The sequence below is a fragment of the Amborella trichopoda genome, chromosome 12 (assembly GCF_054954075.1).
Source record: "Amborella trichopoda isolate Santa Cruz 75 chromosome 12, AtrichopodaSantaCruz75HAP2 v2.0, whole genome shotgun sequence".
NCBI lineage: Eukaryota > Viridiplantae > Streptophyta > Magnoliopsida > Amborellales > Amborellaceae > Amborella > Amborella trichopoda.
Window position 1 is genome coordinate 825,135 of NC_142347.1, and position 24,164 is coordinate 849,298.

The 24,164-nt window shown below is 36.3% G+C and overlaps 2 protein-coding genes across 13 annotated transcripts; one reads left to right on the forward strand and one right to left on the reverse strand.

Annotated features, from left to right (window-relative positions):
• Window positions 1-3,176: 3,176 nt before the first annotated feature.
• On the reverse strand, window positions 3,177-5,988 carry LOC18427457 (glucan endo-1,3-beta-glucosidase 5). Of its 2 annotated transcripts, none has more exons than XM_020663143.2 (2): window positions 5,508-5,988; window positions 3,177-4,615 (listed from the first exon to the last, which is right to left on the reverse strand). In XM_020663143.2, the coding sequence occupies exons 1-2, from the start codon at window positions 5,930-5,932 to the stop codon at window positions 3,463-3,465; spliced, it is 1,578 nt and encodes a 525-aa protein (XP_020518802.2). In that variant the 5' UTR covers window positions 5,933-5,988; the 3' UTR covers window positions 3,177-3,462. The 2 variants fall into 2 exon arrangements, with proteins under 2 accessions (XP_020518802.2, XP_088710739.1); XM_088854613.1 differs by lacking the exon at window positions 5,508-5,988 and adding an exon at window positions 4,838-4,981.
• Window positions 5,989-10,361: 4,373 nt separating this feature from the next.
• LOC18427458 (ATPase 10, plasma membrane-type) lies at window positions 10,362-24,034 on the forward strand. Of its 11 annotated transcripts, none has more exons than XR_016046518.1 (22): window positions 10,362-10,639; window positions 11,728-11,878; window positions 12,042-12,161; window positions 12,344-12,442; window positions 12,786-12,923; window positions 13,626-13,760; window positions 14,021-14,200; window positions 14,859-15,065; window positions 15,410-15,529; window positions 17,736-17,855; window positions 18,128-18,250; window positions 18,619-18,723; window positions 19,073-19,217; window positions 19,889-20,050; window positions 20,690-20,928; window positions 21,250-21,282; window positions 21,374-21,469; window positions 21,617-21,777; window positions 21,905-22,075; window positions 22,291-22,473; window positions 22,617-22,780; window positions 23,516-24,034. XR_016046518.1 is itself a non-coding variant. In XM_006836507.4 (22 exons), the coding sequence occupies exons 2-22, from the start codon at window positions 11,807-11,809 to the stop codon at window positions 23,610-23,612; spliced, it is 2,856 nt and encodes a 951-aa protein (XP_006836570.1). In that variant the 5' UTR covers window positions 10,362-10,639; window positions 11,728-11,806; the 3' UTR covers window positions 23,613-24,034. The 11 variants fall into 11 exon arrangements, 4 of the variants coding, with proteins under 4 accessions (XP_006836570.1, XP_020518799.1, XP_088710738.1 ...); XR_016046520.1 differs by having other exon boundaries at window positions 21,905-22,013; XR_016046515.1 differs by having other exon boundaries at window positions 21,388-21,469; window positions 21,905-22,013.
• Window positions 24,035-24,164: the final 130 nt, after the last annotated feature.

Genomic DNA, 24,164 nt, shown 5'->3' on the forward strand with positions numbered 1-24,164 from the left:
AATCAAAATAATCCTCACATGTTTTACGTTCATATTCGACCTTTTCAGAGTATCCGTGGTAGTTTTAATTTTTTATGAATTGGATCAAGCCTAGATTTTGAGTGTCTGTACTTCTCAGTTCTCACCATATTCTACCTGAAAAAAATATAAAGATAATAATTTTAAATAAAAAATGTCTAATATGACCAATTTGTATATATATTTTTTATTATTTTATTTTATTTTATTAAAGTTTTATATTTTTTTATATATGCATGATGGTGAAGTATGTCACAAATTTTGTGTTCAACATGATATATAAGAAAAAAATATAAAATTAACAAACTAAATGTCCTCTTAAGAATTGAGACATGACATAAATAGAAGGGTGCAGTTGGCATGAAGATGCATCCTTAGCTGTAGAGGGAAGGTGCTCCTTCAAATTTTATCATGATATATAAATTTGATGTAAATTATTCTCAGGATTATCTCAAAATCTATTTTTATATCTAATTATAAAATTTTAAATTTAAAAAATGGTTAAAATCAAGTAGATCCATAAGCATATGAAAATCTTGAAAATAGACGGTGTAGATAATATGTTCTAAAATGCATTATTTTTTAGACTTAAAATCTTTTTATTTTTCATATATCTCGATGTTGAGATGATCAATCAAAGGGTTTTTCAACATGAAAACTATCTTTTCTGATGGATTTTTAATATGCATCCATAGTTCTACATTATAAGGTTGCATCCTTATATAAATTGTTTCCTAAATATAAACTATTAGAGACACTCTTTTTTAAATTTCAAAAATATAAATATTTATGTAAATTTTACTTAATATTTGAGGATAATTAATTTATTATTATTAGGAAAATTATTTCATACGGGTTGGACAGCAGTTTTGCGACATGCGGTTCCAAGGTATACAACATCTATCTTAAAGATGGATGCGAATAGGTGGTCCACATAAAAACATTTGAAACTGACCGTCTAAATATTTTCTTCATAAAATTATTATTTTTATTTTTTAAAATTTATTAATTTTTTATATTCATAAATCCATATTAGAGATTATATGTCTTTAAAAATTGGGTCCGAAAATCCATCTCAAAAATAGATTTTTAAAAGTCGGACTCATTTCTACATGAACTCATAAAAACCATATCATTATTATTATTAATACCATTGTTTCGTTATTATTATTAGTACCATTGTTAATATTGTGTTGGATGATTGAGTGGGGATGGGTCCCCTACAGGTGGCATAAATCCGTATACATATATCAAGATCATCATGACCCATACTAAAAATATCAAGATCATCATGACCCATACTGAAAATCTATAAAAGTTTAGATCTAAAATTCATCTTTAAGATAGACTGAAAAGGGGACACCCATCAACCATATGATGTGTCCCTTCCAATTATATAACTGGAAATTGCACCTACTGTGCATGAAAGTTTTTGAAAGTTTTTGGTTTTGTCCCTTGAAAGCACATTCAATCCCAAATTTTAAACCTTAATAAAAGGCATAATAGTTTATTTTATTCTTTCATTTTGTATTTTTTTTAGAAAAACATTATCAACATTATTTCAAGCAGTATTTAAAACCCAACAGTCTAGATTAACAATCATCAATGCAGACTGGGAATCAAACAAGATTTGGAAAGGTATCGGTCCACGTCTGTTCTCCTTAAAACCCCCCTTGCATAATTTTTTTCTTCTCTTTTAAGCTTATTTAATATTTTTTAATTCTTTCGAAATCCCCATATGATAAACCTTATTTTAGCTTTTTTTCCTTTTAATATTTTCTCAGTCGTCAAAATAAAGTTTAAAATGCAACATGATAATAAAATGAATCACTTTAATGCAATATAATTTTTTTATTTTTGTATTAATTTAAGAGTTTTGATTTTTTAAAGAAGCTATATAGAACAAATTTAGTATAATAGATTGTTAGTAGGGAGAGTGTGTATGAGAGAGAGAATTTAAGTGGAATTGATCGTTTATAGAGAAAAAAGTTGTTAGTAGAGAGAGAGAGGGGCAAAGTTTCCATATGAAAAATTTGGCACTAAAGTTTGGTTCGTGTAGTGGTGAAAAATGAGATTAATTTATCTCACATCAAAGATTGAATAAATAAAAAACATCTATAAAAAGTCTCACATATTATGTGTGAGCTATTGAGTGTCTGCACACTTATCGTATAACTCATGTGAAGGTGATGACACTTTTTGAGAAAAAAAATACGGCGTCTTACCAAAAAAAAAAAAAAAAGAAGTGCATTTGTAAAAAAAATAATTAAAAAATACATTTACCCAAGTTTTCTCATCAAACCGGTTTTGGCTTGATAGATTTGGCCAATGATAGAATCTGCCGGTTTTGTTAGATATCTAACCCCTTCAAGGGATCTAGATCAACTTCAATGATTCTCGATCTGGACCATCTATCTTTATAACCTTGATTACAACATATAATTAGGCCAACGAGACGTCATTCTTCATTAATTCCTATTGTTTTCTCCTTGCAATTCTGTTGTATATCTTGTTGAGCAATGATATGGCCCTCGAAACCAATTAATTACATTGTTATTGAGATGAGCAGTTCCCACCAAATTTAGACATTAAAGGATATCATCCAACGGCTAGTAGATCAGTAGAGTCAACTCATATTCTCTATCTTACGTCCAGTTTGGATGGACGCCACTATTGCTGTTATTTTGCGCACTAGTATTGGAACTATGCATGTTTGTCTATGTCGATTTTTGACTCGAAATCGAACCACCCTGACTACATTTTTTATTTCATCCGGTACTAATGCTAGAGCAGAATGCACCGACTCGGTCCATCCAAGCTCGCCCTTCAGCCCCATTTAAATGCTCCAACAAGTCTATCAAAGGTAAGGAAAAACAATGCTTTTCTTTTCTATTCTTTCTTTCTTTCTAAAACTCCCATGACCCATGAATATAGGAGCCTACCTACCCATGGACGTTTTTTCACTCCTAAATGGGGGGAGGGAAAAACAGGGCATTATTACCGAATTTCAGACCTCCGATCAGGGCCTTAGAGTAGCTTCGACAAGTAGTATTCCTTATTTTTTTGTGATTTGTACCGTGCGCTTATTGTTTCGTCATTTCAATTAAAATAGTGGTTAGAGGGCCCATTGAATTTCAATTAGTATCTGAAAATGAATAGACATAAAGAAATCCTTAAAACCAGTTGATACATTATACATTCCAAAAAAAGAAGAAAAAGAACAGAAGGTACTTTGATACATCATCACAATAAAAAAAGTGTAAATGAGCCTCACTAAGGAAACCTATAAATAGAAGCAATGTTCTCCTGCTTTAGCCTTTATGCCTTCTTGAAGGGTATGAGCATTGAACAATGCTCCAATCTTGAAATTCTTAAAACTAAGCTTTGGGTTCCAAGCAAACAAGTTAGGGAAAGAGGAAGGAAGATGAGATTTGCTCTCAAAATTCATAACAAGGTGACCAAGAGCACCATCACAAGAGTTACCACCATGCTCAATCCTTGGCCTAAAAGAGGCACTGATCCACTACTTGGCACAGATCCACCACTTGCTATCTGGTTAGCGCCGGATTTTCCGAGTTCGATCATGATCTCAAAGTGGCAACCATCTTGCGAGGGATCTACCTGTGTGATCACAGACGAATTCGAGAAGGAACATGCATCCCTTAGTTGATTATATGTCTGATAGTACATATTGAATGCGTAGGATGCGCTGCCCCTTGCATCTAAGCCACCACATGATGAGCCATAACCAAGGCTCGTGCAATCCGCACGCTCACAAGCAAACTGTACACTTCCGGGCAAATTCGTGTCTAATTCGCTAGCACTAGGTGAGAGCACACACCATTGTTTAGACAGATACTTGACACCCTTTGCAGGGACTAAGGCTCTGTTTCCAGTTCCTAAATTCAATGGGTATTTCACTGTTCCATCATAGAAGAAAATTCCCCAGTGCCTCTCGAAATTTCCTGGCAATATGGATTTTACATCCTCATCGATCAAACTGAAGAGATAGACATCCAAAGGACCAGGCTTCCTTGGGGTGCCCTGACCGCTAGCTATACGATCCATGAGACCTTGATTAAATTTCATGGCATTGGCTATGTTTGCATTCTTATCACCATCGGTTGGCCATCCAATTTCTCCAATGATGACGGGCATGTCCTTGAAGCCATTCTTTTCAAGGGTGACGATGAGGGTGTCGAGATTAGCATCAAATACATTAGCGTATGTGATTGAGCCATCGACCACTGGAGAGGTGGAACCTCCTTGGAAGAAGGCAAAATCCACAGGAAAGTTGGGATCCATATAGAGGCTAAGGAAGGGGTAGATATTGATGGTGACTGGGGCACCATTGTTGTTTAGGAACTTTACTATGGATATCATGAGACTATGGATATCGGATCGAAAATCTCCACCGGAGGGGAGGCCATTCGATGACTGATATACATCGGCATTCAAGGGAACAGTGGCTTTTACTTGGCGGCCAAGACCTGCCTTTATCAGAGCAGCTTGGATGTTCTGGAGGGCCAATAAGGTGGACTGAGTGAAGGTACCATTGTAGGTCTTTAGAAATGGCTCATTGCCAACTGCTACATACCTGCAAATGTGAAGTAATTTGGGGGTAGGTTTATCAGAACCAGGCAAAAGTTTATGCAAATGTTCAAAGAGCTTTTTATTCCAAAGGGATTTTATACTATACGATCGCTTGCCTTTCGCACAAAAAAATCACAATCACAATCACCCTAGTCGTCAGATGTAAAATTAGGAAGTTAGATGTTCAAAAAACTGATCTAAAATTTGAGCTCGGTCAATGACATACCCCTACCCTCCCGATTTCACATATGATGACTATGTAGTGAACTTTTTGTTGTTGTGAAGCACTCTATATCGCAGAAGCCTTGAAACTCGACAACCAGCCTAGAAACTAAAAAGCCGCACGTCAAACCACTTGCTTGGCTTTTTGCTGCACGAGTTCACTCATTAACAAGTCTTGTCAAAAGGGTGATCCATACCTTCTTATACCAATGGTGTCTTTATTTTAAGGTAAATAACTCTTCTATTCCACTTTTTACGTATAATTGCGACCCCATTGAACTAAGATAGATGGTCTCATTGTATACTTTTCCATAATGATCGGGCTTGGGTTCTTTTTTAATACTCAAATAGCAATAAAAACATAAACCAATAATTAGCCATATTTCATGTGAAACCCCACATTTTGGATAAAATACCATATTTTTCAATGCATCCACACTAGAATAAGAAACCTATATCCTATAGTTAAATTCTTTTCCTATCAAAAGTTTCACATAAGATTTACCATAGTAATTTGGATTCTCTACCTAAGCAACTACACTAATCAAAAGTTTGATCATCTCTCTCTCTATCTCTCTCTCTCTCTATATGTGTGTAGGTGATCATAAGCATGAGACATACGTGTTGGCATTTGTGCATAAATATGTGTGTATGTGCATGTGTGTTTGTTTTACCGTATATCGACTGCATTCTTCGAAATGTGATACGACACATTTTGTGTGACCCAATCTTCAGCCACCCGTACGCTCGACGCCAGAGACGCCAACATGTCGTTTGGTATCCCCACCATGACCTCTATACCAGACCTACCAAGGGCCTTAAGGGCCCCTGCATCTGCCTCAAATAGCTTCACTTTCTTGAACCCATTGTCCTTTAGAAGCCTCACCACTATGTTGGGGGGTAAAGGGTGAGTGGCCCTTAACCCCCAATTGCACCCTATGCCTTCTACACTTGACAATGCACCCAAACATGCCATTACCACAAGAAAGGATCCACACAAAACACGAAACCCCATTTTCACCCGTTTTATAAATATATAAAAAATGTCCCTCAACAGAGGTTTCTTAATGGTTGGTGTTGATGAGAGGTTGAGTAGCATTATATGAGGGCTTATGTGCAGTTGTTGAGTGTTTAGAGAAAGAAAAGCCCAAGATTCCTTGAATGCTTAGGAGGAACATTGACAAAGAGAGAATTGGAATTGAAATTGTTCTAAGATTGTCAAACAGGTTGAGGAATCTCTTACAAGATGAGGTAAACCCAAACACTAAGAAAGAATAGGGGTGGCAATGGGTCAGGTCTGGTCCTTGTCCGACTGAGCCCAGACTTGGACCCAAAAAATGATATAGGACCCGAACGAAAATATAGTGTGGGACTCGGACCGGTATCCGATCGGACCCAACCCAAAAATTAAAATTTTTATATATTTAACTATATTTAAATATATTTTATATATTTAGACCTGAAAAATATTACCGAACCGGGACCCGGACTCTTATCTGGACCCAAATAGTGTTCAGGTCCAATATTTGAACCCGGACCCAAGCTGTCAGGTTCAATTTTTGGACCCATACCTGGATTTCGATAAGGTCTACCCCTTGGGTCCTGGGTTGTGTCTGAGTCCATTGCCACCCTTACCTAAATGAAAAAGAAATAGCTTAAATAAAAAAAAATTATGTGAATGTGTTAGAAAGAACAATGCGAATAAAAGCCAAGTATAGTAGGACAATGCAAACATTTTAGTCATTATAAAACCCATTAATAAGTCAAATATGAAAGTATAAAATGCAAGAAAAAAAAGAAAAGAACAATTGATGGTTTCTCCAATGATCTCCTAAGTATCAAGAAGGAACATAAGCCGAGACAAGATTAGTATCCTTTTGACTGTGTGTGTGTGAGAGATAGAGGGTACTTGCAAAGAAAACTTTCCCTATTAATTCGGGTAGTTAATGGGCCTGGCCTGGTTAAGCCCGAGATCATATCACGTAGGCCCTGCCGGCCTGGGCCCAAGAAACTAAATTTCAGACCTGTCCTGAAATCATGCATACGAGGCCTGGCCGAACACAAAAAATGGGGCTGGGCTCGATTAGGCCTGGCCTTTTATAAATGCAGGAAAAAATTCTTTCTAAAAGTTCATGAAACATTTTGGGCTACAGGCCCATGCCAGGTTGTGCTAGACCGGGCTTGAAAATAAATCGGGCCTACTCAAGCCTGGTCTGAATTGAGCCCAGTCCACCCACCCCGGCCTAGTATGCAGGCGGGGTAAGCCTGTTAACACCCCCAGTTTTGAAACCAGTGATTAAGGAGTTGATTGCTCGGGTTTGAAGTTGAACTAGCCCGACCCAATTGAACCCAGCAGTGTGTCAGGTGCCGATGAACCCAGCAGTGGTTAAAGAGCTGCTCCTTTGTAGACCCATGGGTCCAGGAGATTTCGGCTTCCAAAGCCAGAACTTCTTCCAAACAAACACGTTCTAATTAGTCAATAAGAGAGAGAGAATAGGCGCGTTTAGGATACATTGAATTTGTGCTTTCACTCTCCCACTATTTTTAGAGAGAGAGAGAGATGGCTACCCCTCTACTTCCTATTTGTTTTGGGGGGAAATAATATAATTATCTTTTTTTGAGAAATTTAAAAGACTAGAAAGTTTATAAGGTCTCAATCTTATATTATTGAAGTAAGGTGAGTTTTAAAATTCTGCCCAAAAAGGCTGTCCTACGCTTATAAACTCGATTGTTTGCCTTGACCTTGAGATGCATAGATATTAAAAAAAAAAAATTTAAAGTCATGAAAACAATGGTGCATATAGCAAGACATTACACTATTCATTTTAAAAAAATAAAAATAAATTTTTACAAATCTACTCAATCTGCTCCAACTTTAAAGCTTTAGATATCATAATTAGATGTGCAAATAGATTTTTAATTGTATATTATATATTTCAGTGTGGTTTAGAGGTTTACGGAACTTTGATTGTTTAAGGTTGACCTTTATACAAGCCCCACCCTTTAAAAAATGGCTCTAGTTTACGTAAAAGGTCAATATTAACCAATGAAAGTAATGCGTACCTCCAAACCGTGTCGAAAGATATATTTTAGTGTTAGATACTTCTGATATAGCCTGAAAATTTACTTTTGTCCTTAATTATGAAATTTAAAAATTCAAAAACACAAATTGAGCATATCTATAAATACTTGAAATTGGACTGTCTAGGTAATACAAGATAAGATATTACAAATTTGCATAATTTTCATGACTTAGATCCCTTTTTTGCTTTATATCTATACATTCGGAGGTCGATTCGGAGGTCGAAATAATGAATTAGATGGTTTTTAGGATTAAAACAATCTTTACTAGAAAGTTTATATGGTGCACCTTACTTGTATAGTATTCTATTGACACCTCATAAACTTTCTACTCTCAATTTCAAACTATTGTGAAATTGGTTTTTTGCAAAAAATGTTGTTTGGTAGTGAGAATATGGAACATATTCATGCCTTGGTATAAAGAGTACCAAACAATTTAATTTTCTTATATTGTTAAATTTGTGACTAGTATTGTTTTTCTCTTATATTCGGTATTAAGCGCAACAAACACTAGCATTTTTATTTTTTATATCAGAAAGCAATTGAGCATTGAACATAATATTTAAAAGAATAATTTTTTTTAGTACTAAATTTTTTTTATTGAAGGCATGAATGTGTTTGATATTCTCCATACCAAATAATATTTTTTGCAAAAACCAACTTCAACGCAGTTCATAACTAAGAGTACCAAACTAAGACGTACTTTAGGGGAAAAAATAAGCAAAAAAAAAAAAATCCACCGAAAATTTAAACATTTGAAGACATTTTAAATATTTGAAGAAAATAATATTAACCAATATTTAAAAAACGGATTGGTGGGACGGATCATCCACCTTCAATCTCGTTTCAGATCGGTTGGATCGACGGATCGCTCTTGAATCATTTGGATTGGTGATCTAAAAGAAAAATTTAAAAATAAAATAAATTTAGTAAAAATTAAAATAGAGATTTATGAAGTGAGAATTTAGCAGGGACCACAAAAAACATTAGATAAACCTAAAGAATAGAGAAAAAAAAATGGAAAGGGGGTATTATGGGGAAACCTGGCAGGACCTATACTATTCCCAAACCGGTTGGGTCTCGTTCACATCCAGATCCGTGACACATATCAGAATTCGGCGGTTCGATATTTATTTGAAGCCTACAATTTATTTGTGCCTGCGAGAGTACATTGTCCATTTACGGATAAAACCCAATCTAGGAGTGATTTTGGGACCCAAAATTTTGGGATGTAACCTTGTCTACTACTCAAACACTAACCTCAATAAAAAGATTCCCTAATTGCATTTTCTATGCAATTAAAAAAATAGAAAAAATTATGCATATACCCATTAATTTTTACAATTATTATAATATCACCAAAACATTTCACTTATTATTATTTTTATATATTATATGTATTCCCGTTCTTACGAGCCCCAAATTTTTTTTGGAATTTTTTTTATTTTGGATTTTCAAGATCTACAGTATATATAAAAAAAAAACAACAAAAACAAACGGGGCTCAGTCCTTCAATGCAATTTTCCAATTCTGAAAATCCGAAAATTTCAACTTAAAGTAAATTTCAGATTTTAAAAATCCAAAAATTGCATTCTTTTTACAATTATTGGATTTTTGAAAATATGAAAATTGTAGTTATTGGATTTTGCAATTTTTGGATTTTGAAAATATGAATATTACAATTTTAGATTTTGAAAATTCTGAAAATAGTAATTTTCAAAACCCAAAAATTTTATTTTCAAACAAATTTTGGATTTTCAAATTTCGAAAATGCTGGGGACTCTAAAATGAACTTTTTCGGATGTTAACATCTAAAAGTTTTAGAAGGGGTTTTGCAAATCTGAAAATAATTTTCATATATCGAGAAATCGAAAAGTTCAATTTTTGTTTCTTAATGCCAATTTTGGATCTTGAAAATCTGGAAAGGGGCGATTCTGTTATTTTAAAATAGACTACGATTGGCACATGGCAATGGGCCGGGAAGGTCGGCCCGGACTACAATAAATACAGCGTGGGCCACAACCGTGGCGGGCTAAGGATAGCCAGGCTGGCCCAACCTTATTTTTCTTTAATTTTTTTATTTAGTTTTGGACTGTCCCTGCCCCGCCCTGATGTTGCACCTCCTGGACCGGCCCAGGCCCACCAGTTGCTAACGTTTGGAGTCCTGGCCCGCGGAGGTCCACCGCGTTGTTACCGTTAGACATTACCAACCCCCCCTCACTCTTTCTCTCTCTAAAAACTGGAGGGAGACGGTTTGGTGAGAAGGTTAAGTTTGAAAGATCGTTGGATTATTGAGTCCACTCTCTCTCTCTACACACTCTCCTCCTTCTCGTGTTAGCTCATCCATGGAATTGGGATTCTCAACAAACAGTCAAGTTTTCCCCTTTGTAATGGCACTTCCCTCTGTAACTGTACGTATAAAGCCCAAATGGTGGGATAAGATACCTGAAAAGGCCCTTCCTCACTCTTGGAGCTTTCAGAGGTAGATGAAATGCTCTTTTTGCACTTCGGTTTTATTGGAATTAGGGCTAAAATGGAGTTAGTTTTGGTTTGATTGGATTGGTTTGTGATGTTGGATGGTGGGTTTTGGAGTGTTTCACAAATGTTGAAAGTGAATTTCGGTTTTCAACTGTCAGAGATTCACTGATAGAAGTTGATTCTGCCCAGCTTATTATCTGATTGAATTTAGAGTTAAAACGGCTCTCCCTTTTTAGGGTTTTATTGTGTAAGATTTAGGTTTGAATCGTGGATTATTATGTTGGCTAAAGCTGTCATATTTTGCTCCTTTACGTTTTAATCTGGTTTTTAACTGTCAAGGATCCTTTTTGGTTAGAGAGGTGCTACATTAGAGTAACTGGTCCAGATTAAGTTTGCAAATTCAAATCTTTATATGAAAATTACCTCAAAGGAGGTAGGTTGCTTTAAGTAGGCAGTCAGCGTAAAATATCATGAATCTTGAACCTATGTTATATGCCCCAAATAATTGGGATAATGCTTGGATGATGATGATGAAAGTTTGTGCATCGGTTGTTACTTAGAGGAACTGGGGTTCGCTAAAGTTGGGAGAAGAATCATCTTTGGCATTGAGTAGAAGTTATAATTTCGCGTTAAGTATTGGGCAAGACTTTTATGAATTTATAGGCAAAAGATATGTCCTTTAGTGAAAAGCCTTGCATTTCAATCAGTATGCTTTTAATGCCCGAGAATTCAAGATCACCAATTTCTGGGGTTTGAATTCTTAGAGATTTGTAGCTCTTTGTGAGCTCTTCATCTCAATCCGTAGGCTCTAGGTTTAAGTCCTATGTTTGCCTAACTGCTAAAATGCCAACCCAACCAACTAAAAGAAATAAAAAGTAAAAGAAATATATTACCAACTATCAACTTCATTTTAAATCTAGTGCTCTTTCTTACTTCTTTTAACAGTTTGTTTTTCAATGTCCTATTGCTATGTAAAGTTAGACTGAAGCCATTAAATAGCAAAGTCAGGTGGATACAAGTAAAATTGTGTATGTGACTTCTTCTCTTAAGTTACACCAGAAAAAATTCCAAGCAAGTGGCTTCAGGCTGTCTAGGGTCAGAAGCTGTTTTCTCATAAAATGGCCTTATCTTTGAGAAATTAATTTCTCAGAGAAATGGGCGCCTACCTTTTCCCACGAACCAATTGTGGAAAAGGTCTATTTTCTGAGAAAACTGTGTTTACACAATAGTTTTCTGACAAACCTAATGTACCTTATAGTTTAACACCGTTACGTATTTCGCTTCTTTTTTGTTAATGTTAAGACCTGAATGATGATGCCTTGGACTGCAATGTAGGTCTTATGGGTTCACGTGGATGATTTTAACAACAAGTATTTGACTTTTAAACTGATTTAGCTTCCTATTTTGGGAAGTTATGGCCATGGAAGAAGATCTTAACAAACCCCTGCTCGACCCTGAGAACTTCAACCGAGATGCCATTGATTTGGTAAGGAAAATAAAATAACATGAATTGTGAAGGGCACTTCTACCAATTGTAGCATACTTTTCTGCTGTAATAGTCCCAAAGCATGTACAACTAAAAAAATTAATGGTCAAAACATGTACCTATTATAAAAGCATGTAGTGAAGAGTTAATTCATGATTCACAGGAACGATTACCTTTGGACGAAGTCTTCGCGGAACTGAAAACATCAAGAGCAGGACTTACATCGGCAGATGGTGAAATTCGCTTGACGATCTTTGGGCCCAACAAGCTTGAGGAGAAGCCGGTAATATTAATCTTAAAGCACCTTGATTCCCAATATAATCAATCTGATCACATGTGATTATGGTTTCATGATTCTAGGGGTCTTTTGTGATATTATAGTCTATCTGAAGTTTACACATGAAATTGCTGCATCTGCTTCTTGGGTTGGCTGCTCACAATGCTCCAAATGTCCTACGGTTACAGGAGAACAAGTTTTTGAAGTTTCTTAGTTTCATGTGGAATCCCTTGTCTTGGGTTATGGAAGCAGCTGCAGTGATGGCAATTGTCCTTGCAAACGGTGGAGTAAGTTTTCTCCCCTGAACTTTGTGTGTTCTTGTGGTCAGTTGGCTTGATTTATTTCCTTGTTGGCAAGAGGTCTTCTGGTTTTTCTTTCAGTGGCCTTACATATGCCTATTTGAAATACTCATTTGCAATGGCTAAGTTTTTCAGTAACTCTATTCCAAGCTTCATGAGGATCATTCCCTACTTATGGAAATCTCACAGGAGTTCAAAATCTGTGCATGTGTATACTGCATGTTTGCCTCTGTGCATTCATGTATAGGTGTTTATGCATGTGTGCATGTTTCTTTATGCCATTAGTGTTTATTATTTGTTTGGTCAATTACAAGTCCACTCACTGTTTCAGGGCAAAGATCCTGATTGGCAAGACTTTGTGGGAATCATATGTTTGTTGATCTTAAATTCTACAATCAGTTTCGTGGAGGAGAATAATGCTGGTAATGCTGCGGCAGCACTAATGGCCCGTCTAGCTCCAAAAACTAAGGTTTAAATTTTTCGCATTCTATGATTATGTTGAATACCATTACAATAGAACAAATGATGATATTGGGTACGATGGACTTTCAGTCATTCCAACGTCAACCCTAAGGTTTCAGCAAGTGACAAGAATGTCTCGAAGACTTCCACAATGATGAGATAGTTTTAAAACATAAAATATGGCCAAATGGTTGTTATTTTCTCATACTGCGACCCTTATTTTTGGCAGTTAACTGTTTTAGATGTTTAGGATTTGTAATTTTCCAGTTTATGACCTAAACAGCCACTTTGGAAGTCTATTCTTTTGTTTATTTTTTCCATAAACAATACATATTTATTAGCATGTTAATATAGGTGTGACCCAAGTCAAAGTTTGCACCACCAAGTTCCGGCCTTGAAACTCTCGATTTCATTAAGTGGCACCAAAATACTAGCTATATGATACCGAGTGACCATTAGTTGCTACTTGCAACGTTTGCACTTTATGTGATAATATCTAGTGTGTTTGCCCTTGAATAGGATTTTTTTATCAATAAGCCCTGGGCCCTCTGACTTCTTCTTCTTGTTCTTTTTCTTTTGATATCTCTTTTTTTCCCTTTTGGTGTTCCTTTGCTGATTTAAAAAATATGCTAACCTTTTCTTCATCCATGATCTTTCAATTGAATAACCAATTCTTGATATTTAAGACCTATTTTAACTTATTATTCAGGTCCTTAGAGATGGACAATGGCAAGAAAAAGATGCTTCTATTCTAGTACCGGGTGATATGATTAGCATCAAGCTTGGTGATATCATCCCAGCAGATGCTCGTCTGCTTGAAGGAGATCCTTTGAAAATTGACCAGGTGATTCAGTTGCTTCTTTTGTAGTCCCATGGCCTTTTCGAAATTACAAGTGTCTATTTAGATAGATTGATTGTATGGTGCCTTTCCTCCTATCTGCTAACATTATTAAAGCAATAGTGAACTCTTTGAACTATGACTAACCATGTTATTGAATTATCTCGAGGTTCACAATGATGCATTATCACTTTTGAGACACAAAATTTTGGAGGTGTAACTATATGTCAGTTTACCTAATTCCACCTTTGCTTCTTCGATTGCAGTCAGCCCTAACTGGAGAATCACTTCCAGTCACAAAGAGAACGGGGGATGAAGTCTATTCTGGTTCAACATGTAAGCATGGAGAGAAAGAAGCTGTTGTAATTGCTACGGGCGTTCATTCTTTTTTTGGGAAAGCTGCACATTTGGTTGATTCTACTGAAGTCATTGGGCACTTTCAGAAGGTAATTAGATGAACCTTTTTCTGGCTTTTATATATAGTGGCAGTCATATCTATGCACTGCCAACTTTTACAGACAGAATCTAGTTTGTTTCTGAAGTTCTATCTTTTTTGTGTTATTGCCCATGAAGTACCTTTACAACTACAAAGTGACCAAGTCTGATATACAAAAATGAGTGAAAGTAGTCAGATTTTTAAGGTCAACCAACACAAACCTTTGATCCCAATCTATTGATGGAGATGCTTTTGAGTGCTAACTGAAGGATCCTTCATTTGTGATATAGGGAAAACCCATTTCTCTTTCTCTCTCTCTCTCTCTCTTTTGTACCAGCAGAAATGTGGACAACAATTTCTGAATGATTTCCTTGCCTACGTTTCTTTCTTTTCGTTTTTCTTTTCACCAATACATATTAACTAATTAAAATGGCAGTTTATGATTTTAATAGCACAGTTTTTTGTGTAACACTGATCTTATTGATCGGTCATTTCATATAACACTCTTGTATAACTAGGCATAAACCTAAGTAATTATATCATTGATTGGTCGTATAGACTTTGCTTTCTCTTGTGAACTCAATATAGAATTCCTGGCCTTCACACTTTCCTGTGACCCAATGCAATAATTTCTTGACATAAGCATGACATGCATCTTCATCCTGCAGGTTCTTACAGCCATTGGGAACTTCTGTATCTGTTCTATTGCTGTTGGAATGATTCTTGAAATTATTGTCATGTATCCCATCCAACATCGATCTTATAGAAGTGGAATCGATAACCTTCTTGTTCTCTTGATTGGAGGAATACCGATTGCCATGCCCACTGTATTATCTGTAACACTTGCAATTGGTTCTCACCGTCTTTCTCAACAGGTAATTTTGAGTCTTATATTGGAATTGTTCCGTGGGAACATGTACTATAATCCAATGGAATATGGTAAACCCTATTCCATTAGGTCATCACCATCCAATAAAATGTTGGATCATGATGAAGAGAGAGAGAGAGTGGCTCACCATTCCAGTCCTTTCCTGTTATTGTGGGTCCCACCCACTCATCAATGGCTATTTCCTGGAATGGGATGACCCCAAGGGGCTGTAAAACAGTTCATTGGATAATATTATATGTTTTCATTTTGCTATTTGTGGGATCTAATCATCAGAAGGTATCATGTTTAGAAGTTTATACTCCTTGTTGATCCAGCTTCCTTGTGTTATAGGGTGCAATCACCAAGAGGATGACTGCAATTGAAGAAATGGCTGGCATGGATGTTCTTTGTAGTGATAAAACCGGCACGCTTACATTGAATCGCCTCACTGTGGACAAAAATCTCATTGAGGTAAATCTTTTTGCATTGCTGCAAAAAATGTTGGCTTTTAATAATTAAACACAAATAACCTAGACTTCAGCCTAATTTAACTCATATTTGTTGGGATTGGAGAGGAGCAGGAGCGGGAGGAGTGGGGGGATCGTAAAAGGCTGGAAGATCCCTATGATTAGGAGCATTGTCCATACAACACATATATTAAAGATCAATATCCTTGAATGCTAGGGATCTGAATCCTGAGCTTTTGGGATCTTGATCGCAACCTATTGGGGATCTTGTTCATATATAGTCTAGGACTATAAATCATCATAATCATCAGAGTCTTTTTCCAATTGTTTGGGGTCGGCTACACGAGTCTTGGTCTGCCATTTTGCTCTATCAAGGGCTGTACCCTCAGTGAAGCTATAAGTCTCCATATCTTTTCTCGTTACTTCTAACCATATCCTTTTGGGTTTATGCCTTATCCTTTTTGAGCCTTCTTCTTGAACCAACTTGCACCTCCTAATAGGTGTTGTATTGGATCTATGCTGCACATGACCAACCCAGCTAAGTCTACTTTCTTCCATATTTTCGCCTATTGGAACCACACCTATGTTCTTCTGAATGTTTTCATCTTGAATTCGATCCCTTTTTATCTTGCTACTCATCCATCTCAACATCTTCATTTCAGTTACACTCATCCTATAGGTATGTTGTTTCTTGATCGCCCAACATTCTGCTCATAAAGCAAAGCTGGTCTAACAATTGTCAACTTCCCCTTCAGCTTCATTAGTATGCTGCGATCACGTAAATTTTCGATTGTATATCTCCACTTCGTCCATCCAGCTCTAATTCTACGTATAATATCTTCCTTGTCTCTCCATTTTTCCATATTATCGACCTAAGATACCAAAGTGTGGTCTTTTTGGTAATTCTTGGTCGCTGATTTTAACTACTTTTTTGTCTGTACGCCTATTATTACTAAACTTGCATTTCATATTCTTTGTCTTAGTCTAGCTAATTTAAGACCTTTAGATTCTAGAGCATCCCCTCTAACGTTCAAACTTTGTATCGTTGCTGCTTTGGGTTTAATCGATCAAAACTATGTCGTTCACGAATAACATACACTACAATTCCTCATCTTGTAGGTGCCTAGTTAAGTTGTCTATAACTAAGACAGAGGTATGGGCCCAACGCTGACCCTTGATGTAGACTTATTGTCACTGAAAACTCACACGTCTCTCCACTAGTTGTTTACACACTAGTTAGCTCTCCCTCGTATATATATCTCGCCAAGTCGATATAGTATTAAGAAACTCCTTTCTTTCCAACACCCACCAAATTAAATCTTGAGATACTCTATCATAAACTTTGTCTAGATCAATAAAAACCATGTGGAGGTCTTTTCCCTTCACCCTAAATTCTCAATCAGTTGTTTGAGTAGGAAAGTCTAGGACTATGCATACTCTTTAAAGTAGGGATCTCTTTATTTATAGCCAAAAAACATTGTAACTATATTAAAAGTTTAGTAGAATTGCTAATTGGCTCGAAAATCATCATTTTGATCGTTATCTTGGTCTTTAAGGTAGGATTGAGATCCCTAACAAGGGGGGGTCAATATCCGGAATTTAAAAATCGAGATTCTTTGAAGATATCTTTATTGAAACACAAGAATATATGATTCTGGAGTGGGACCACCACCTAGGTTGGAAGATCCTAGCAACTATGAGTCAACTGTCCATCTGGGGAGATATTTTACACAACTTTCAACATTCCGTAGTCTAATAGAGATTGATGAATCTGTCGAAGTTCGAAAATTGGATTTATTGCTTAGATCATGGCTGAAGGCAGTTGAACTTAGATACTCGAGTCTTGACTATCCATCATAAAGAAAAGGTTACACGACAGTTCCATCCTAGGAGAGGGCCAATTATGGATTGGATTGTGAGAAAGTAATTGCGGCTATTGTTTCTCCAAATACCAAATCTCCTTTTGGCCAAAATGGCAAGAGCCAGGTAATTGTAGGTAATCTTGTTTCCTTTTCCTTTTCTTCTCAGAATATCATAGAACTAGGTTACGCATATTTCACATTGTTCTTCTAGAGAACCAAACATTCATACATCACTCTTCTATAAAGGCAACACATGAATGATGACAAAGTCCATTCTAAATACTTAGATTTTCCACTTGTCCATTTGATTAGCCTTTACAATGTAACATCAAAGAACCCCTGTTTCAGGTTTTTCACAAAGGCATGGATAAAGAGACTGTGATCTTACTGGCTGCAAGGGCAGCAAGACTTGAGAACCAAGATGCAATTGATACAGCCATTATCAACATGCTTGCTGATCCAAAAGAGGTAAAAAAAACCATCCACCCAAAGGATGATATACTTCATATATGAGCATTTGCTCTGTTAATTATTCCGAAAAGGAACAGTATTCTCTAATTCAATGGTCTATGAGAAAACCATATTCCATTTGATCATCACTGTCCACTGAAGACAATCCATAGTTAACCCAATTGGCTTGTTTTTTCCCAGTACATTGATTGTAGTACATATTCCTAAAAGAGAAAATGAGAATTTTAGGTGTTCTTATGGAGAAGTGGGCATGCGTTACTTTGTTGCAGGCACGTGCAAACCTTACAGAAGTTCATTTCCTTCCTTTCAATCCTGTTGATAAACGAACTGCAATTACATACATTGATTCTGATGGCTGCTGGTATCGAGCCAGTAAAGGAGCACCAGAGCAGGTCAGTGCAGAATGGGCAGTTAAATCTTCAAATCTCTTGAATCATATGCATGACAATCCATTTTTCTGGCAAGTATTATCCCTTAACAAGCGTTCTGTAATTTATTAATACATAATCCTAGATGCATCCATATCTTGAGTTGTTTTACTTTCCTTTTCAAATTCCAAGTTTTTGATCTGCTGTTGCTGATATTTAGATAAGATTTTAAGCAGTTGATAACTTTTGGGCTTGAACTTTGGTGTCTTAGTTATCTCTGTTTCTTTTGAAATTGCTCCATTTTTATTCTGTGTTTGATAAGTTTGGGATTTCTTTTGTAATCTATTAATTACTGATTATTATGGCAGATTCTAATAACTGTACTGTTGCAGATTCTAAGTCTCTGCCAAGAAAAACATGAGATTGCTGGAAAGGTGCATGCAATTATTGACAAATTCGCTGAGCGGGGGTTGCGATCCCTTGGGGTGGCTTATCAGGTATGGATGGGCATAGTTTTTATTCTAAAAATTGGTAGTGCAATGGGCATAATTGCATCATATTTAATTGCCAAATAAGTGAAAGCATAAAAGGTTTTTAATCAGTTGGTAATGAGATTTAAATTATCGGATGATTGTAAAATTTCTCTATTATTTACTAGATAATTATATACAATAAATACCTGCTGCATACTAATGAAATACACTTTCAAATTTATTCTCTATTTTATTGAGATAATGAAATACCGTTTTAAACTTAGTTCTCTCTTTTTATTGAGATCGACTACCTGGTTTTGGCTTGCCAAGGATAATAATTTACGTCGTGGAATTCCTGATGTGTAAACTGCAGATGGTACCAGAGAAATCAAAAGATAGTCCTGGTGGTCCCTGGATGTTTTGTGGGTTATTACCATTATTTGATCCACCTAGACACGATAGTGCTGAGACCATACGCAGAGCACTGAGCCTTGGTGTCTGTGTGAAGATGATTACAGGTATAATTGATATTCATTTTGAGCCATAGCAGGTTTTCTGATTCATTGGTGCTGCAGTAGGTATATATGGATTTATTCTTTCCCAACAACCCAATATCTAATTTGTGCAGTTGTACATCACTATTTAATGGGCAAAACTGGGTTATCATCTTCTTAACTAAACTGATTAAAGAAAGGGCCCTTATCCTGCACATGACTAAATGTGATTAACTTGCTATGATCTAATGAAAAGGATTGATTGAGTTCTTTTACCAATTTTTGTAGATATAGGATCTAAGAATGTTTTTGAGTCCCATAGCTAAAGTGATTTCTCTAGTAACAGATTTAGATTCCTACCAGTGATCATTGAATTCCTGTACTCGTAAGAATGACAACATGTGGTCATCATAATCTGTAATTGCAAGGGAGGGAAGGGGGAGAGAGGCTGATCTTTTGTATATTACATTAATACCCTTTAATATGTAGCCTCCATCAAGCTTGGGAACCAAATTCTTGGGTTCCAAGTAAAGTGAGTATATTTGGGTTCACGATTATGATATTTGCATATAATATTCCAAAGATCTCCTTTTTACAGGATTTGTGAGATTTTAATATATCTGCTATTAGGAATTAATTTATGGCACTTTTGAGTGCTTGGAATGAATGTTCAAAAACATCTTGCTCTTCTGTAGGTGATCAGTTGGCTATCGCGAAAGAGACTGGGCGACGTCTTGGCATGGGTACAAACATGTACCCTGCTTCTTCTTTGCTGGGACGTGAAAAAGATGAACATGAAATCCTCCCAATGGATGAGCTCATTGAGAAAGCTGATGGGTTTGCTGGAGTATTCCCTGGTATTAGAACATACCCTTTTCTAAATTTTTTTTTTAAAATTTAGCCTCGCTTTGATAGTTGTGGCGAAAGCTGAGTTTTGATAGCAATGTTCAGAAGTGTAGAATTGGAAATGAAATCATCCAATTTTTTTGGGGTTGTGATAGTGTACTGGATCTTTGAAGTTCCAAGCACTTTTTGATTAAGTTAAGCATGTATGCCGATTAAGATTAGAAACTGAATTCTGGATTTAATTGCAATTAAACCTTGAGACTTTGCATCGCCTAAATGCAGCTGTCTATTGGTTGTCCACATTATCTTGATGCTAATAAAACCATAGGAGCAAGGAGAAGTATACCACAATCATATGGACTGTGGAGTATGATATTCTGCATTCCACTTTATTTCAACCTATCTGATATTTCGAAATAAATTGTGCCTAGGTAATTGTCAACGCTGGCCCTGCCACAGTTAATCTCCAACTGTTCATTGGACTATGACATGCTTTCCCATTGCTCAGTTTCAATTTAGAGACTCCTAGAATTTTACATTACCTAATTCCCTGTCAAGTGCTCCAAATTTCATTGTTTTGACCATCTTTCTTATTTCATTTCATTGATGGATGGATTGATTTAGCTAGTTGTGACTGCCATGTTTATCAGAGCACAAATATGAGATTGTAAAAATTCTTCAAGAGAAGAAACACATTTGTGGGATGACTGGGGATGGTGTTAATGATGCCCCTGCTTTGAAGAAGGCAGATATTGGAATAGCGGTAGATGATGCTACTGACGCTGCTAGGGGCGCTGCTGATATTGTCTTGACAGAGCCTGGTTTAAGTGTCATTGTAAGTGCTGTTTTAACTAGCCGAGCAATATTTCAGAGGATGAAAAATTACACGGTGAGTATCAATTAACTTCTTGCTTATGCAAAAACAAGAGTATACCATATTCTGCTGGAGTGTTACACGACTACTCAAAGACTACATCGACTGTCCATTCCCACTGACTGATGGTTGGAGGTTAACTAGAGAAGGGTCGTATGGGACATTGACCTGGGTGCATTTAATTTCCAACCGCCCATTGGTATGGATGAACAGTGGATATAGCTTCAGTTCTTATTAACAAAATCCGGTGGACTCTGGTGTAATTTGCCAAAATGGCCTCTTTATTTGATACATGCTTCATCATGCTTAGATTGATGTGCTCCATGAAATTTGCAGATCTATGCGGTATCTATAACCATACGAATTGTGGTAAGTTAAATATACTTTCATCTAATTTTACGCAAAGGAATATATTTGTAGATTTTCTCAGGGTTATGGTGATTTGTATATTTTTAATTAGGATTCTTGTCACAGCTTGGTTTTATGCTCCTCGCTTTGATCTGGGAATATGACTTTCCCCCTTTCATGGTCCTAGTCATTGCAATTCTGAATGATGGTAAGATTTCTATATCAAATTGTGTTTTCCTATTGTAGTTCAGTAAACTAAAATGATTTTTAAAGTAAATTTTCAGTAAAACATAAAAGGATACCATAAGAGTCCATTCTTGACGATTTTCACATTTATTCCTTCTTGTCTCACTAGGGACAATCATGACTATTTCTAAAGATCGAGTCAAACCATCACCAACACCCGACTGTTGGAAATTGAACGAGATCTTTGCAACAGGCATTGTGATAGGGACTTATCTTGCACTGTGTACTGTGCTATTTTACTGGGTTATTGCAGACACTACATTCTTTGAGGTACTCCCGCTCTCTCTATGTGATTATTGAGTCACTTCATTAAATCTCAAGACGGTTTCATGATACATGGCGTCTTTCTTTGATATTTCATATTTGTTAATTTAGTTCTCTCCCATATTGGCCTTAGACCCATTTTCACGTGAGGTCACTAAGCAACAGTGAGGAGATCTCAGCTGCCATTTACTTGCAAGTGAGCATAGTCAGCCAGGCTCTCATCTTTGTTACCCGTAGCCGAGGTTGGTCATTTCTGGAGCGTCCAGGAACTCTCTTGATTTGCGCATTCATTGTGGCTCAACTGGTGAGCACTGAAAGCAGAGAGAGAGAGAGAGAGAGAGAGAGAGAGAGAGAGATTATTATATCTATGATTTCAGTTATTGGCTAACTTCCACAGTATACTATTTGAGGATTTATACTGACATGACAATGCAACCCCCATCCCTTTGGCTGTTACTAAAATGCATATTCCTATCCCACTGTTCCTCAATTTGACCCAGATCCTTTATTTGATCCCAGGTTGCTACCTTGATAGCAGTCTATGCAAATATCAGCTTTGCTTCATTCAGCAGCATTGGATGGGGCTGGGCTGGGGTGATATGGATTTATAGTGTAGTCTTCTATGTCCCTCTAGATATAATCAAATTCGTTGTTCGGTATAGCCTAAGTGGAGAAGCTTGGAATCTCTTGTTTGAGAGAAAGGTCAGTGAAATGCTATTGTATAATATGCTCTTACATTGTACTGTTCCTTATGTGATAGTTTGTCTGTATCATATATAATTCCTAGATTCATGATAATTTATGTTTATATTTTGTTGTGTTCCTGATTTTTTTTATGTTTCTAGACTGCATTCACCTACAAGAAAGATTACGGGAAGGAGGACAGGGAAGCTAAATGGGCTATTGCTCAAAGAAGTCTAGAGGGGCTACTTCCCACTGATATAGAGAATAATGGTAGGCACTCTTCAATGATTGCTGAGCAGACGAGGCGGCGTGCTGAAATCGCAAGGTAAGAGGTTTCTTCCTTGGGCCACTTTTCTTAAATAGTTGGTCTCTGAACTTGTATTTCCATCAAATTAGAAAATATCATTGACATTTTTATGTTAAGGCCTAGTATGTCCCGATTTTACTACATGCATAAATACCAGCACCACTCTTTCTTGTGATTTTCAATATGTTTACAAGGTGTTGGACAAAGATGTGGTGTTACTCAAAACTTCTAAAAGTGATAATACTGCAGTTCAGTTTTCTTTGAAGTTTTGGTATAAATCCATTTTTGATATCAAAAGAGGAAAATGAGTACACCAGAAATCTTAAAATTAAAGTGAATCCCACATATACATGGTTGAAAACTGTGACACCCTTTTTGGGGTTCTCTTGTAAAGTGGCCATCATATTCACAGAATTCAAGGTAACTATCATTACTGCCAAAGGATCGGGTTTCTTAGTTATTTTCCTACAGAAGGATCTTCAAAATGTCCTGCAAAAAAAAAAAAGGCAAGCCCAGGTTATGTGAGGCTTGTTCTCTTCTTAGAAGAAAGCTCCTATTGTTGTGTCATAAGTAATGGCAATCAGGGTTACTTTTGGGAAATTTCATTCATGTGTATTTCTCTTGGATTGGAAGTAAGTGACTTTTCTGTTATCTCAAGGTGGATACATGTTCTATGCATTAGAAACTGATTTTTCTGTTTTCTAAAGGCGGACACAAGTTCTATGAATGAGGAGCTCATTTTTCTGATTGCAGGTTGAGAGAGTCGCATATTCTCAAGGGGCATGTTGAATCCGTGATCCGGCTGAAAAATTTGGATATAAGCACAATTCAAGGGGCTTATACGGTCTAAAATCTCGAGCTTATATAACATTTTAGCTGAAAAAAAGATGAATCATTACAATAAGGAAAAGAAAAAAGCCATTGTGGTGATCATGGCAAAGTTCATTATTGCAGCATGGTCATGCATGATATGGGAATTCATTCTAATGAATTTGGGGTTGATCTGACCAATTCTTTGTGTTAAGACCCTTTCAGTTTGAAGGAGAGCTTTAGTGAGATAGGGCCTTCAAACTCAGGTATCAAACCCGCCTTTTATTTTTTTTCTAATTGAGACTTCTATGGTTATTGTATTCAGTTTTGGAATTCCATTGTATTTCAGTTTTGGCACAGTGGTGCACTTGGTAGTGTTGCTGTATGAAATAAGAGCATGTGAAACGAATAAAGGAAAAAGTTAAGCCTGTATACAAAGGTCATGTTTTTTTGACACAAAAAGAGAATCTGATTATATTGTAAGATATAAAACATGAGAACAACATGCTTCTTCCGGCAATTTTATGATGTGATATCTTACTTTTTCCTCTTTTAGCTAATTGTTAAGAGATTGCCTACAAAGAGACCATTT

Coding starts and splice junctions, on each gene's coding strand:
- LOC18427457 (XM_020663143.2), bottom strand. CDS start 5,932: ATGCTACTCAACCTCTCATCAACACCAACCATTAAGAAACCTCTGTTG. Junction 4,616..5,507: donor AAGAATGCAGTCGATATACG/GTAAAACAAACA, acceptor TCACATTTGCAG/GTATGTAGCAGTTGGCAATG.
- LOC18427458 (XM_006836507.4), top strand. CDS start 11,807: ATGGCCATGGAAGAAGATCTTAACAAACCCCTGCTCGACCCTGAGAAC. Junction 11,879..12,041: donor ACCGAGATGCCATTGATTTG/GTAAGGAAAATA, acceptor CATGATTCACAG/GAACGATTACCTTTGGACGA. Junction 21,470..21,616: donor CATTGCAATTCTGAATGATG/GTAAGATTTCTA, acceptor TTGTCTCACTAG/GGACAATCATGACTATTTCT.